This window comes from Lampris incognitus, chromosome 11 (genome assembly GCF_029633865.1).
Source record: "Lampris incognitus isolate fLamInc1 chromosome 11, fLamInc1.hap2, whole genome shotgun sequence".
Classification (NCBI taxonomy): domain Eukaryota; kingdom Metazoa; phylum Chordata; class Actinopteri; order Lampriformes; family Lampridae; genus Lampris; species Lampris incognitus.
In genome coordinates, this window is record NC_079221.1 from 4,370,960 (window position 1) to 4,384,911 (window position 13,952).

The 13,952-nt window shown below is 46.2% G+C and overlaps 1 protein-coding gene across 1 annotated transcript; it reads left to right on the forward strand.

The window, feature by feature from the left end:
• Window positions 1-3,411: 3,411 nt before the first annotated feature.
• nostrin (nitric oxide synthase trafficking) lies at window positions 3,412-13,602 on the forward strand. Its single transcript, XM_056289701.1, has 16 exons — window positions 3,412-3,456; window positions 3,736-3,861; window positions 4,055-4,140; window positions 7,407-7,490; window positions 7,650-7,712; window positions 7,819-7,900; window positions 8,496-8,594; window positions 8,712-8,837; window positions 9,991-10,089; window positions 10,170-10,295; window positions 11,469-11,577; window positions 11,796-11,884; window positions 11,969-12,094; window positions 12,875-13,133; window positions 13,230-13,322; window positions 13,475-13,602. Exons 2-16 carry the CDS (start codon window positions 3,766-3,768, stop codon window positions 13,600-13,602), a joined length of 1,665 nt encoding a protein of 554 aa, XP_056145676.1. The 5' UTR covers window positions 3,412-3,456; window positions 3,736-3,765.
• The last annotated feature ends 350 nt before the right edge of the window (window positions 13,603-13,952 follow it).

Here is a 13,952-nt window from a genome sequence, read left to right on the forward strand (position 1 = left end):
CAAGCAGCTGAAATGAGTTTCCTCCATAGGGTGTCTGGGCTCAGCCTTAGAGATAGGGCGAGGAGCTCGGACATCCGGAGGGAGCTCGGAGTAGAGCCACTGCTCCTTCGCATCGAAAGGAGCCAGTTGAGGTGGTTCAGGCATCTGATCAGGATGCCTCCTGGGCGCCTTCCTTTGGAGGTTTACCGGGCACGGCCAACTGGGAGGAGACCCCGGGGTAGACCCAGAACTCTCTGGAGGGACTACATGTCCAATCTGGCCTGGGAACACCTTGGGATCCCCCAGGAGGAGCTGGAGGGCGTTGTTGGGGAGAGGGACGTCTGGAGTGCCCTACTTAGCTTGCTGCCACCGTGACCCGACCCCGGAGAAGCGGCTGATGATGAGATGGCTGCAAACTAATTTACCTGTAAGGGACAATAAAGATATTTTGACAGTTAACGATACGCGCCACGGTTGCATAGACGTGTTCCCTTGTTTACACGCGCCAAATGTGCGTGAGCAGATTGTGAGGCAAAAAGGGGCCACGAGTCTTGTGTTTGTGAACGTTACTACGTTCATTTCGAAGAGATCATCGCGAAGAAATTGATTTAAAACGAAACGAAATGTCGGTTGTACAAATCATAAAGATGGTAAAAACAAGAATCTGCATTTTTATCCCGCGCCGAAAGGAGAAAAACTCCTGTAACCGGTTATTTTCTTGCCCGGTGCGGGATTCGATACGGGGTGTACTGCACCACAAGGCGACATCACTAACCGCTCGGCTAAAGGGTCAGACTCGTTAGTCTTATTAGTAGTTTACAGTCGTCACCCTCCCCGGAAGCGCGCCCTCGCGCTTTGTTCTTCCCGCGCTCCGAAGAGACTTCTGAGGATCTGCACACTTCCGGATCCCACCGCTGCCACCAATGTAACCGGTTATTTTCTTGCCCGGCGCGGGATTCGATACGGGGTGTACTGCACCACAAGGCGACGTCACTAACCGCTCGGCTAAAGGGTCAGACCCGTTAGCTAGGGGCTAACGTGTCTTATTAGTAGTTTACACTCCAATCGGAAAAAAGAAGAAGGCGTGGACTCAGGCGATCCGTCGGGAGGACTGGAAGACGTGATCAGAAGAGCAAATATCAAACGCGAAGATTCGCGGAGAATATTTCATATCTGGTATGGACCCGTTTCTCACAGTTGTTAGCGCCTCGCATTCCTCAAGTTTGAACGATTCCGCCAGCTTTCTTGTGTCATGGCGTTTGAGGTCATAATTTGACTCCAGCCTCGATCTCATAACAGTGCAAACAATTCAACTTCTGTTAAATACGGCGTCCGGGTGGCGTAGTGGTTTATTCCGTTGCCTAGCAACACGGGGATCGCCGGTTCGAATCCCCGCGTTACCTCCGGCTTGGTCGGGCGTCCCTACAGACACAACTGGCCATGTCTGCGGGTGGGAAGCCGGATGTTGGTATGTGTCCTAGTCGCTGCACAGCGCCTCCTCTGGTCAGCCGGGGCGCCTGTTTAGGGGGGAGGGGGAACTGGGGGGAATAGCGTGATCCTCCCACGCGCCACGTCCCCCTGGTGAAACTCCTCACTGTCAGGTGCAAAGAAGCGGCTGGTGACTCCACATGTATGGGAGGAGGCATGTGGTAGTCTGCAGCCCTCCCCGGATCGCCAGAGAGGGGGTGGAGCAGCGACGGGGACGGCTCGGAAGAGTGGGGTAATTGGCGAGGAAAAAGGGGGAAACAAATCAAGGTGAAAAAAAAACTGTTGTTGAATACAAACAATTCCGCCGTACAATTAAAACTACGGGGGCTTACCTTTGACTTGATGAAGCAAAACTTGTTTTCCTTCGATAGCGGAAGGTAAAGCAGTCTTGGACATGTCCACCAACAAGGTAATCGCATGCTTCTGAACCAGGGGTGGGCAAGCTTATCCAGAAAGAGGCCGGTGTGGGTGAAGGTTTTTTGTTCCAACAAAGCAATTACACACCTGTGTCTCCTAATCAAGGTCCTCAGCAAAGACTCTGCTGGTTAATTAGTGGGATCAGGTGTGTAACTGCTTGGTTGGAACCTTCACCCACACCGGCCCTCTCTGGATAAGCTTGCCCACCCCTGTTCTAACAACGTGTATGCCTTTATCGATTCTTTCGTAAATATACTTGGTGTGTCTGTGAGGTATTGAGTCTCGTCCCTCCAGCCGATGTTTGGAGACTTGGTGATATCGCTTGGCCACTGAGCTTCAGCGAGCATAAACGCATCAGGAAGTCGTTCTCCAGTGCTCAGCTTAAGTTTCGACTCGTAATGCTTTCTGTCTTCCTTGCTCAGACCTTCGGCATATTCTGAGATTTCCATTTTCTCGAAATGTCTAACTTCTCTCCGTTTAATTCTAAATTTTATACGCTTTCGTCTGTGAGTTTCATAGGTTCGCGTGTTGTTTCACGGCCATGTTTTGCCACACGCTCTGCGCGCGCATCTTGTTTACGACGCAGCTCTTACGTCACGCGATAAGGGGGGTCTATTTTTCGACAGAACAGCATGAATCTTCAGAACAACGATATCATCAAATCATTATTACATTCTGAATTCCTGCAGTGAAGAAAAAGGTATTGCTGGTGTTCACAAAATAAATGTGTTTAATCAAGGGGACAACCGTTTCAATTAATCAAGTAAAAATATTTGACTACATATGTACACTAGCTTAAGTGTACGGTGCAATGACGTCACCAGGCCGGTTGCGAATTTCCGAAATGCAGAGTGACAGGGGAAGGCTCGTTAATATTCACAAAAGAAGCGCTACCTGATTGGCCGGTGAAACGTTGCCGCTCTGACGTTGGCGTCGCTCCTGTCAATGCACGTGATTCCTTCGTTGCCCTGACAACGCTTGGCTAGTCAGCTACGTTAGCTAGCATAAGTTATAACAGATCTTCGCCCATTACATCAATATACTATACATATTTATCGAAACTACTTGTCCTATCTCTATATATTAATGTAATCCTATCACCACCACAGATATACTGAAAACATAATGTAGAAAATTCGGTGGGGGGGGGCAGCCCGGGAACCGCCACAGCCGGGACGCGAACCCGTGTCTCCCACACCGCAAGCGACGTTAACTAGTCGACTAATTAACGTGTCTACTTATTCGTGTACATTTCAATATCTTCATTATTTTCGCCATTATTGTCATTGGCGCAATAACATACACCAGACTAGTACTGGTTAGAAAGATTGTGCATCAGCTTCAGGTACCCTTAAGGGGGTTCAACCTAAATAATTGTGAAACATGTGCAACACAAACATTATAATTAACGGGAACAGGTGGGCGTAACGTAGTTACGTAGTGCCCCAGTGCCTCTTGGGTAATGTAGTTTATTTAGGGCCAGTATGAGTTGCCCCCAGACAAGCTGATGTGGAGATGGAAGAAGAGTACCGGCAGCTCTTGAGATGTGCCGGTGCGCGAGGAGAAGTCACGGTACGCTAAAGAGTAAAAGGTAGAACTGTTGGTAGTGCTGTGTACCGGTGAATACCGGCCTACTTCGAGTACTGCATGGAAACGTGACAGTACATATCTAATATTCCCAGATGGGTTGAATAGTAGGCTCAATTCATTGGGTAGGGGGGTAGTAAGACTTGTGAAATATCAGAACAATTTCACTTTGCGTTGGTCGGAAACTTTTACATAATGCACACAACGGCAAGAGAGTTTTTACACTTCTGCTGCTGAACAGTTCAATGGGATTTGTGTGGTAAGGCGCGCCGACAGAGCTCAGGTGATTTCCGCATGAGGGACTTTGGGAGGAGGGTGGTCAAAGTTCTACGTCCAAAGTCAATAAACAGCCAGAGTCGTAAGATGAAGGACCCTGTGAGCACCTGCTCTGTAAGTACTCCTTTGTATTTGTTGTAAAAACCGCACAGGGTTGCTCTTTTCAAGATCAAGTAAAAGACAATTGTTTGCACAAGTATACTCTCAGAAGAAGCGAGAGTGCTAAGCAAGTAATGTTCATTTCTTATTAACTAGCTGTCGCTGCCATCAGTCTCACCAAGCCTTCTTTCTGCTCGTTGTGTTTCAGTACAACCTTTTGTACCAACATGTGAAGCGATTTTCCAAAAACGGAGAGTACTTCTTCAAAGAGCTTATGACAGTTTTCCAGCAAAGGTAAGCTCAAGATGTGATGCTGATAATCCTCATGCCGCCCATCATGCTCAGCTTTCTCTTCTCCATGCTGAGAGAACACCCCGGCTCACCAGTACCCAGCGGTGTCCATTTGTCATGCTGCATCCACATGGAATCCGGTAAACGGCCAACCGGAAGTCGTTATTGTGGACGAGAGCGGGACAGTTCGTTTACATGACGTTAGAAAAAGTGGATTTATTGTGTTAGTCCGAGTAAAACTGGACTTTTTAAAATACACGTAAACGCGTTAGTCCGACTGAAATCGCACTAAATCGAATTTCTCCAAGTCGGACTGACACGCCTAGATGATGCGGCTGGGGATGGATGTACTCTGGCATGTATACGCTTCAATCGGCCCCGAACTGACCGAGGCGTTCTGCGCATGCGCCATAGTTCCCGCGGTCCAACAGCAACCGGTTGACGGGGAGGCATATCGCCACCTACCGTACCGGGGTGGGACATACTTCCGTCAATAAATCGATTTCCCCCCCGGTTCTTGTGTACCGGGACGACGACAGTGGTCCAATTCTGTGCACACCAGCAACGGCAGACAGCGCTGCCGTCCACATTTACACTATTTTAACTTTTTGCCGTTCTCTGCGACGGAATTTACAATCGGATGTCACGCGGCACACCACGACACAGAAAAGGTTGTGCATTAAATCTGTAGGTGTATGAATTGGCAGGATTATATAAAACAAACACTTTTGTACCATTTTTTTTCTGCTAAAAAATGCATCACCATAGCAACCATGTGATTGGAGCAATCTGGGAGACGATAAACAGCAGGTGGCAAAACGGAATGGGGGGGGGGGGACCACAATCTGCGTGACAACGGCGGGGCGGTAAAACAGATCTACATAGGTTGCTATGGTGACGCTGTATTGTGTGCAAAACTGTACAAACGTGTTTTGTGTTTGTTTTATTGAATCAAAGACAGTAATTCTGTCATACACCTATAAAACTAATACGCCGTAGACCACTGCACTTCCGTGTTCGAACGTTAGAGCGGGGGGGCGCTAGAGGGGGATAGAAGCCGGCAAGTTTGAACACGGTTTAAATGGCTGACTGTGTCGCTAGGTTGGCTGCTGCGGACAAGAACCCATATTTGCGAAAAATTGGCAGTATCGGTGGCCAGGGTCCTTTCAGTCGAACAGGGGAATGGGTTAATAACCCCAACTCAATGGCCAGATGTGTCTTATGGCGACATCTACAATTACATAGGAGCTAGGCTACATTTTCAACAAATGTTTGCATTTTATTCAATTATTACTTTTTACTGGATTCCACATGACTGCATGCAATGATGCATGATATACTACTCAATAAGGATGACAATAACAATGTGATAACAATGTTTGCATTTTAACTGGGTAAGAGAGGCCGGGGTAGTTACCCCTTGTTTCTAGGAAAGAGAAACAAAATTGAGCACGTGACCAAATATTCAGGGGGGAGGGACCATTTTATGAATTTTAATGGATAAAAATACACGTGGGTTTGAAGAATGTGATCCCATTCAGACAGGTTTAGCTAACTGTGGAATTCCACATAGCCACCGGCTCAACCTGCGCCAGACCAAACTGGTCAGGATCCCAAAGTTGTCCATCCTTGTCTTTCCTTCTGATCGCCTGGAGCCATTTCAATCGTTTTTCTCCCCCCTTCTGCCTTTTAGGCAATACAAAAAACCGAATATTTGGGTTGTTTTTCTTGTTAACAGTACAGTCCAGCACACAGCAACTCTTGGGCATCGTAGCTACGGCTAGGCTGCGTATCTAATACAGTGCGGCTTGGCGGCTTGGGTTTTCTATCCCCCTCTCCTGGCGTCCTGTTGTCAAGGTACCCGGAAGTGTTCCGGTGGTCTATCTTTTCTGCGCTGCGATGGGCTATGTCACATCCGGTTGTACATTTTTAATTTTGGATGACCGCCGTTGCTGGCATATTTTGTCAGCGTCATCTGATTTTACCGCCCTGCTCTCAGCCACAATAATGACTTCCGGTTTTCCGTCAACCGTTTACCGGATTCCATGTGAACGCAGCATGTGATATGGTGACGACGTTTGACGTTGTGTAGAATCTCTTATTGAAGACCTTTATTCATATTTTAATCACACACTTCTACTTTAGGGACCAAACCTCAACAATTAAGCCATTTTATCACTATTTCGAACATGGCACAATGAGGTTTCCAGAGGTCAGCTCTTTCAAGCAACCACTTTTAAGTGAGATTAAGAGCGATGGAAAACCATTCAGAACCACGGCAAGAACATTAACTGAACGACCTTTAGCAGGTCTATATGAAATCATTGTGGTGCAATGACTAATTCTTAAAGTTTCTTATATAACTGGCACTAAGCACAAAACTCCTGCAAAATTGTTTGTTTCTATGTGAAAATGGCTCCATCTAGCTCTTCAATTGCTGGCAGCTATGTGGTGCACCATTTTTGCCACAAAAAAAACAAACTCTAAGAGGCTCCCTATTAGATTGCGTCCGATTCATAATCTATTCAGAAATTGAAGTTATTCTATTCCTCACTTGCCGGCAGCCATACCAGCATGTACCCTGGCTCTGCCAAATGACAGCAGGTGTGGGCTTGGCTAGTACTTGGATGGGAGACCTTCAGGGAAAGCTGAGTTGCTGCCAGAAGTGATGTTGGTGGGCCAGTAGGGGGCAATCTTCCCTCTGGTCCTAATTTAAACAACAACAAAAATATTAAATCCCGATGCTCCAGTGCAGTGACGGGGACACTGTGCTGTAGGAGCTGCTGTCCTTTGGATGAGACGTTAAACCGAGGTCCTGACTCACTGTGGTCATTAAAGATCCCATGGCACTTATCACAAAGAGTAGGGGGTTCCCCGGTGTCCTGGCAAAATTCCCAGGATGGCTGTCTCCATCTGGCCTCCTAATCATCCCCCCATGTAATTGGCTCAATGATTCTTCCCTCTCCACCTTAAGCTGATGTGTGGTGAGCGTTCTGGCATAAAATGGCTGCCGTGTACCACCCAGGTGGTGCTACACATTGGTGGTGGTTGAAGTGAGTTACCCCCTTTAATATGAAGCGCTTTGGGTGTCTAGAAAAGCGCTATATAAATGTATATGATAATTATTGTTATTACTATGTTTATGCCACCTCCCCTCCATTCGTAAGCGCAGGTTGAAATCATGTCTTCCAGGGGGAGTTGGAAATGACAGAAGAGTTATTCAGAGTAGTCACTTATTGTCTGCTGATGCAAACTTGTCCCCACTGTAGGGCTGAGCTGGAACATACTTATGCCAAAGGACTACAAAAACTTGCCGGCAAACTTATCAAGGCGTCGAAAGGAATGTCAAACAAGTGAGCAACATGTAACAGAGTTTCAAAGTGACTGGTATCGTTGTGTTTCTGTTCTACATCTGCAAACAATTGCAACGAGGCTTAATATGATCAAATCACAAGCACATGTAGCACTAACTAGCCCCAACTCCGATCTTTTCACCTCGGCTCCCTGCTTAGTTCCACCTACACTGCATGGTGTCATGTGTCAGATGAGATGTACTCAACAGCAGACACACACAGGTAGTTTTCAACTCCATTCCTATTGTAAAGCTTCCTGTCACCAGTTTTGGTGTACTTTGGATTGGACACTGTAAAAAAAAAAAATGAGTTGGTCATCTAATTTCAGAACACTGGGAAATGCGTTCCAGCAAGAAGCTGTTTTGGAGTTACGGCAAGTCTTGGATGAGCACAACAAGAGGAAAAGGCCTGTATGCAATTTATTTTTTCACTTTAGTATTCTGGTCGGTCAGTCTGTTTGTCTGTCTGTCAGTCAGTCACCCAGCCATATCTCTATACTTGCAATCTCATTTCATTGTTTTGTAATTCCAAAGCTTGATAACGTCATTGAAAAAAATGGAAAACTTCTTGCTGCTAACTGGAATGAGCAACTCAAGGTCAGCATCTTATTCAAAAAATAGAAAATAAAACAATGGCAATGAAAACGAAAAGATTCATATGTGCCACTTTTGAGCTCATTTCACACAGTATTTTGCAAAAATAAATTAGTTACCATGCATAAAAAACTTTCTCGAATTACTCAAGTTAATTAGGGACTGATTAAAAATCCTTTATATGACTTTTAATATGTGAATATAAATTGATTTATGTAACCATTTTCAATCAGAAACATGTAAATTTTCGTAGATAATTCCATGTACGACATCAAATCCTCTTTTGACCAAGGATTTTAATGTTATCGTAATAGAAAGACAGGTACAGTTAAGCTAATTTGCATAAAGACTCATAAAATATTAATTAAATGCATTTTTTACCTGGTTTCTTGCATTTACTCTGTGGAAACAGATAAAGAAGAAGTTGGTTGGGATAACAAGAGAACATGAGGCTCTATTCAATTTTGTTGAGAACAACAGGCAAATTTGCACTGAGAAAGAGAAACAAAAGGTACAGTGTTCTCGCTTTTCATCACTACCGTTGTTTTTATTTTTATTTTGGGCATGGTTATGTCTTGCTGATGCTGTCAGGATGCTTTATAATGGTGTTCTTTGTTACTTACTACAGATGCTTAACAGGCTCACTAAGTCTGCGGAGACTCAGGTGCGAGTAGACGAGGAGTACTTTAATATCAACATGGAAGGCCATCACTTCAGACTGAAGTGGGAAAACACGTTGAAAAACTGTTACCAGGTGTGGAGGGACAGGCTGCTACACTTACAGTCACTGACACGTCTACATAGAGCAACTCACAACGAGCAGATGCTCGCAAATGGACACTGTGGTAGGGATTGAGCCTGTGACCCTCTGGCTGCGGGACAGTCTCTTAAACTACAAGGCTATGCTGCTGGCAGAGTTGGTCAACTCCATCGTGACAGTCTAATTTAATACAATTCACCACACAATAGATTTTTTTACTCTGACTTATTTGTCACAGGGGGAATGCATCAAGTTTAATTCTATGTATGTGAAATTTACCCGGCAAGTAAAACAGAGGGGTGTCCGGGTAGCCTGGCGGTCTACTCCGTTGCCTATCAACACAGGGATCGTAGGTTCGAATCCCCGTGTTACCTCTGGCTTGGTCGGGCGTCCCTACAGACACAATTGGCTGTGTCTGCGGGTGGGAAGCTGGATGTGGGTATGTATCCTGATCGCTGCACTAGCGCCTCCTCTGGTAAGTCGGGGTGCCTGTTCGGGGGACCGGGGGGAACAGCGTGATCCTCCCCCGCGCTACGCCCCCCTGGTGAAACTCCTCACTGTCAGGTGAAAAGAAGTGGCTGGCGACACCACATGTATGGGAGGAAGCATGTGGTAGTCTGCAGCCCTCCCTGGATTGGCAGAGGGGATGGAGCAGCGACCGGGACGGCTCGGAAGAGTGGGGTAATTGGAAATTGGACAGGTACAATTAGGGAGAAAAAGGGCAAAAAAATCCAATAAATAAACAGACAAATAATTAAAAAAGTAAAACAAATTCTGATCCCACCCAGTGTAATTATGAATTTATGCCTCGGTGTCTCCCTCCGTGGCACATCTCCAGTATACTGTATGTGCTCACACTGCAGCAGGGGGATGAGGGTATGGGGTACAGACTCGGGCAACAATTTTGGTCACACATCGGGGTTCAGTGCCTTATCGAAGGACACTTAAACAGTGCACGTCTTAGCTGTAGCTAAGATCACACTTGTGACATTTTCAGCCAGTCTTGTTATTTCTTTCTGAATGTTACCTCAAGAAAGGATGACAAAATTACCAGGCAACAGGACAGCACTTAAGGACTCTGATTTAGAGTGAATGTGTGGTACATGATGGCATTAAGTATTTTTCCAATGTGCCACGTCCATTTCAGATCATCCAGGACCTGGAGAAGCAGAGGATCGAGGTTTTGTGCAACATCCTGACTAGATACAACCTCCACATGTCCAGCTTTGTACAGACTCTCATACATGTGAGACCCTGAACCGTAGGAGACACTCACAAGCCCTCCAAAGACGTCATTATTCACCTGTACTTTTTCCCCACTTCCAGGGCCAAAGGCAGATAGAGCAGGCAGTCCAAAGGGTCGACGTGGAGAAAGACATACAAAGCCTGGTACAGGAAATCAGAATCACAACTGAGGATAACAAAGCAGAGTTTTTAATGACCGATTATTTGGTAAGTATTTGGTAAGTATTTGGTATCTCCTGAAGACAACTGTTGTTGGCTGCTGTGCCCATTCTCGCATTTAATGTGTAGACATGACAACATGCAGTGCTGTGAAATCATATTCATAGCTAAATAGTTACAAAAGAGGCTATATCTGAATTGTGTAAGCTTTATAGCATCTAGCAGGGATGGGCAACATGATCCAGAAAGGGCTGGTGTGGGTGCAGGTCTTTGTTCCAACCGAGCAGTTACACACCTGATTCTACAAATCAAGGTCCTTAGCAAAAACTATTGGTTGACTAACGGAATCAGGTGTGTAACTGCTTGGTTGGAACAAGACTATCCACCACCCATTATCCAAACTGCTTATCCTGCTCTCAGGGTCGCGGGGATGCTGGAGCCTATCCCAGCAGTCATTGGGCAGCAAGCGGGGAGACACCCTGAACAGGCCGCAGGACCATCACCGGGCCGACACACACACACACATACACATTCACACCTAGGGACAATTTAACAAAACGAGAAACTTGGGGAAAAAAATTGGAACAAGGCTATTGGTTGACTAATAGAATCAGGTGTGTACCTGCTTGGTTGGAACAAAAACCTGCACCCACACCGGCCCTTTCTTTTTTTGGGGGGGTGGGGGTTTCCCCCCTTTTCTCCCCAGTTGTATCCACCCAATTACCCCACTCTTTTGAGCCGTCCCGGTCGCTGCTCCACCCCCTCTGCTGATCCAGGGAGGGCTGCAGACTACCACATGCCTCCTCCCATACATGTGGAGTCGCCAGCCGCTTCTTTTCACCTGACAGTGAGGAGTTTCACCAGGGGGACTTCGCATGTGTGAGGATCACACTATTCCACCCAGTCCCCCCGAACAGGCGCCCTGACCAACCAGAGGAGGCGCTAGTGCTGCGACCAGCACACATGCCCACATCCGGCTTCCCATCTGCAGACATGACCAATTGTGTCTGTAGGGACGCCTGACCAAGCTGGAGGCAACACAGGGATTTGAACCAGCGATCCCCGTGTTGGTAGGCAACGGACTAGACCACTGCGCTACCCAGACGCCCTTCTGGATCCAGGCCCTTTCTGGATCACGTTGCCCATCCCTGCATAGTGCATTTTTGTTGTGGAATGTCTCTGTAGATCTCTCTAAAACTACTGCCGTGTTATATTCACCAGGAGGAAGACAGCAAGTCACTGATGGGAAAAGACAGACGAAGGGAGGCCATAAAAGTCAAACTCCAGCGGCTGGATGACAGTATCACAAAAACAAAGAAGGACTGTGAAGGTAACTAAAGGCTCAAAAGTGTCCTGTATTAACCATTGACCTTGCATTGTGATTACACGAGGGAACCTTTGTATTAAGTTTTCATCTTCCCTGGAGTAACAGCTCCATTATTCAGAGGTTGGCAACAGCTGTTACACAACATTTGTGATTCAAAGAGGTCATTGCTGACCGAGGTCATTCCTTTTCTGCCTTTAAATAGTCTGTAATATTCTCATCAGGGCTTGAGAAACTGATGAAATCCTACTCTGACAATCCATCATTTTCAAACCAAAAGAACCTTGAAGAAACCGAACAGCTGCTTGACGAGGTACATCAGTTTACATGTATCAAATGAGCATTTTCCAAACCGGAATTGTTTATCTACATGTTCTTCTTCTTTGTTAACCTGTAGACCACTCTTAAACTGGATCTTCTGGAGGCGACTCATTACAAACTCTCCCTATCACTGTCCGAATTAGACGGAAAACCCAAGACATCGTATCGATTCAGTGACAGTATTACAAAATGGAAAGACAAGGTAGGCTAACATCTACCAACACGCCAGTTTATGACCGAGTGTGGGAATATCTGCTCCAGATGTCTTGATGCACGCTCAAGTGGTCATAATGGTCACAGCAATTTGCATATGAAACTGATTGTTGGTTGCAGTTGTTATACACAGCTGTGCTGTGTATAAGGGTGGGGAGGGCATCCGGGTGGCGTGGCGGTCTATTCTGTTGCCTACCAACATGGGGATCGCCAGTTCAAATCCCTGTGTTACCTCTGTCTTGGTCGGGCGTCCCTGCAGACATAATTGGCCATGTCTGCGGGTGGGAAGCCGGATGTGGGTATGTGTCCTGGTCACTGCACTAGCGCCTCCTCTGGTCAGTCGGGGTGCCTGTTTGGTGGGGGGGGGACTGGGGGGAATAGCGTGATTCTCCCATGTGCTACATTCCCCTGGTGAAACTCCTGTCAGGTGAAAAGAAGCGGCTGGTGACTCCACATGTATGGGAGGAGGCATGTGGTAGTCTGCAGCCCTCCCCGCATTGGCAGAGGGGGTGGGCTACAGCGACCGGGACGGCTCGGGAAATTGGGTAATTGGCCAAGTACAATTGGGGAGAAAAGGGGGGAAAAATAAAAAAACATAAGGGTGGGGATACCTGCAGTCAGCTGAGACTGAAGAAGTCACCTGGATGAGTGATGAAACATTTCTCCCAGTAAACGTGTCCAGATGAACTGACTCAACGTTGTTATCGCTTCAGCTCTGTTGTGCAGAAAATCTACCGCCAACGTAACCACAACTGTGTTCTTGTTCCAGGACTGTGAGCACAGTGTTGTTCAACTTACCCGCCCAGTCAAAATCAGGAAGACGCCTTTCAAATCCCGTCAGTCACTGAGAGCTTCAATCATTTATAAGGGACCTGCAAACTCTGTGGTAGCACCACCTGTGGGTCCTTCATTCTGCTCCACCGCCCCAGTCTCTTCTGCCGCCTCGACCACAGACCCGGCAGCTGAGGAGTCTGCCGGGGCTCTTAATGGAGACACATCTACAAGTGATGACAATGGCAAAGGGCAAGGTGAAGAAAAAGAAACAGCTGTAGCCCAAAGTTACAAGGCTTGTTACTGATATGTTTAATTGAGCAAGTTAAGGAATGAAACTGTTCACTGTACAGGTCAAACAAGCGGAGAGTGGCTCAGTATAGGAAGATGCAAGGCCCTGTATGACTTCACATCGAAACAAGATGACGAGTTAAATTTAAAAGAAGGCAAGTGGCAATTTATTACAGAAAAAATACACACAATTTTCACAGAAATTGATGCAAAAATTAAAGAGCTTCATAGAAATAACATAAATAGCCGAATTACACAAACAACTAGGATGGAATGAAGTGATGACAACTTGATTTTTGTTTCACAGGGGATCTTCTTGATATCTACCAAAAGGAGGACAGTGGTTGGTGGTTCGGCATTCTTAATGGGAAGACGGGCCATTTCCCATCAACCTACGTCGAGGAACTACCCGTTTTAAGTAGTCAAGTCATCTGACGTGTGACATGCTTTAACTGTACAGACACAAAACACAAATGCATGTGTCAGTCGAGTCATTCTTAATTTTCTTAAATTCTCAAATGTTGGAATTTGTCAGATCCATTTCATATCAACTAAAAAGCAGCCAACCTTGTGTGTATGTGCTTACTTGAGTTATAATGTAGAGGTTTATAATGCAAAATAACATTTAAAGTACTTACATTTACCGCTTTCACAAGACAATCTGTTTTTCTAGGTACAATGACGTCCAGGAATGAGAAGCAGCATATTCTTACAGGATAAACACCAGGGGGAAAATAGACCACATTTGTGAATCTAATTAAACAAATTATAATATTTACATCGTC